The following is a 1,172-nucleotide window of genomic DNA, read 5'->3' as shown; positions in this document are numbered from 1 at the left end:
TAAGCTAAGAGCTTATCCAAACAAGGGACTTAAACTATTGTAAGTAAGATTGGATCAAATTTAAATACGTTTTAAGCCCAGAAACGCTGATCCACACATACTGAATTTAAATTTATGCCATGAAACATCACAAAATATATTATCTCAGACGTTTTTATTCAGCTTACATAACCTACACAGACATTAAGCAGCTTTTAGAAAAAAGAAGAGAAGAAAAGGGAAAAGAAAATGCACTCATTGTCTCACATTACCGCTCGGTCCATACAGAAGCCAAAGGGTAATGATATATACATATTTAAAGCAGCCTGAAATGAGAAATCAGAAGGTTTTCCACGTTCTGTTTCTGGGAATTGCTCTCTTTTCTCTTCACAAGATACTTGCCAAAATTATAGGGCCTGTATTTTGAAGGGTTTTGTTCATGAATCAGCTCCTTCAAAGGCTCAACAATGGTGTAATGCGCAGGGTTGAAGAAGAAGGAAATCGAAAACCTTTCCTTCTTACAGTTCACTATCACCCTCTGCTCCACACTCTCATACGTACTCATCATTGCTCCAAACCTACACACAAAAATCACATCACAAACTAATCAAACTTGCCAATTTCACATGAACATCTTATGAACTTAATGAAGATCTTGAAGTGGCACGTACCTGAACGACTTCACCAATGTTGGTGATAAAAGCTTGTGGGGCGGGTTTGACTCTGATCCATTCTTGATCTGATTTACGTCTGACTTCGAGTCCTTCAACTTCATCTTGAGCAAGAATTGTGAGGGCACCGGGATCCAGCTTCGAGAGCCAAGTGAGGCGAAGGATAGGTTGCATGATAAGATAATTCCAATAGATATGATTAATAAAAATATTATAATACAAATAATTAAATTTAATTAATTTTTTAATATACGCAAATTAATTATCTCGCTTTTATATTAAATTTAGCAGGTACTATATAAATTATGTATAAATTATATATCTTCGCATTACAAGGAGAAGTCAAATTCAATTTTTTATTAGCATATGACTCTTTTTTTTTTTATCGAAATTAGTATATGACTCATATACTAAATTAAATCAAATTTTATTTGCAATGATGTAGCTTACTTAAAATTTTGTGTAATATATGTTGGCAAAAAATTGTGCAATATATGAAGAATATCATCCTCTTATCTATCA

General features: G+C 33.3%; 1 protein-coding gene across 1 annotated transcript; it reads right to left on the bottom strand.

The window, feature by feature from the left end:
• Window positions 1–239: 239 nt before the first annotated feature.
• Window positions 240–780, bottom strand: LOC114733750 (probable 2-oxoglutarate-dependent dioxygenase At5g05600). Its single transcript, XM_028921246.1, has 2 exons — window positions 651–780; window positions 240–557 (listed from the first exon to the last, which is right to left on the bottom strand). Exons 1-2 carry the CDS (start codon window positions 752–754, stop codon window positions 296–298), a joined length of 366 nt encoding a protein of 121 aa, XP_028777079.1. The 5' UTR covers window positions 755–780; the 3' UTR covers window positions 240–295.
• Between the last annotated feature and the right edge of the window lie 392 nt (window positions 781–1,172).

The sequence above is a fragment of the Neltuma alba genome, unplaced genomic scaffold (assembly GCF_004799145.2).
Source record: "Neltuma alba isolate B1F8T4 unplaced genomic scaffold, ASM479914v2 tig00013031_pilon, whole genome shotgun sequence".
Lineage (NCBI taxonomy): Eukaryota > Viridiplantae > Streptophyta > Magnoliopsida > Fabales > Fabaceae > Neltuma > Neltuma alba.
The sequence above is the reverse complement of the archived record's forward strand: the minus strand, read 5'-3'. Positions and strand labels throughout refer to the sequence as shown.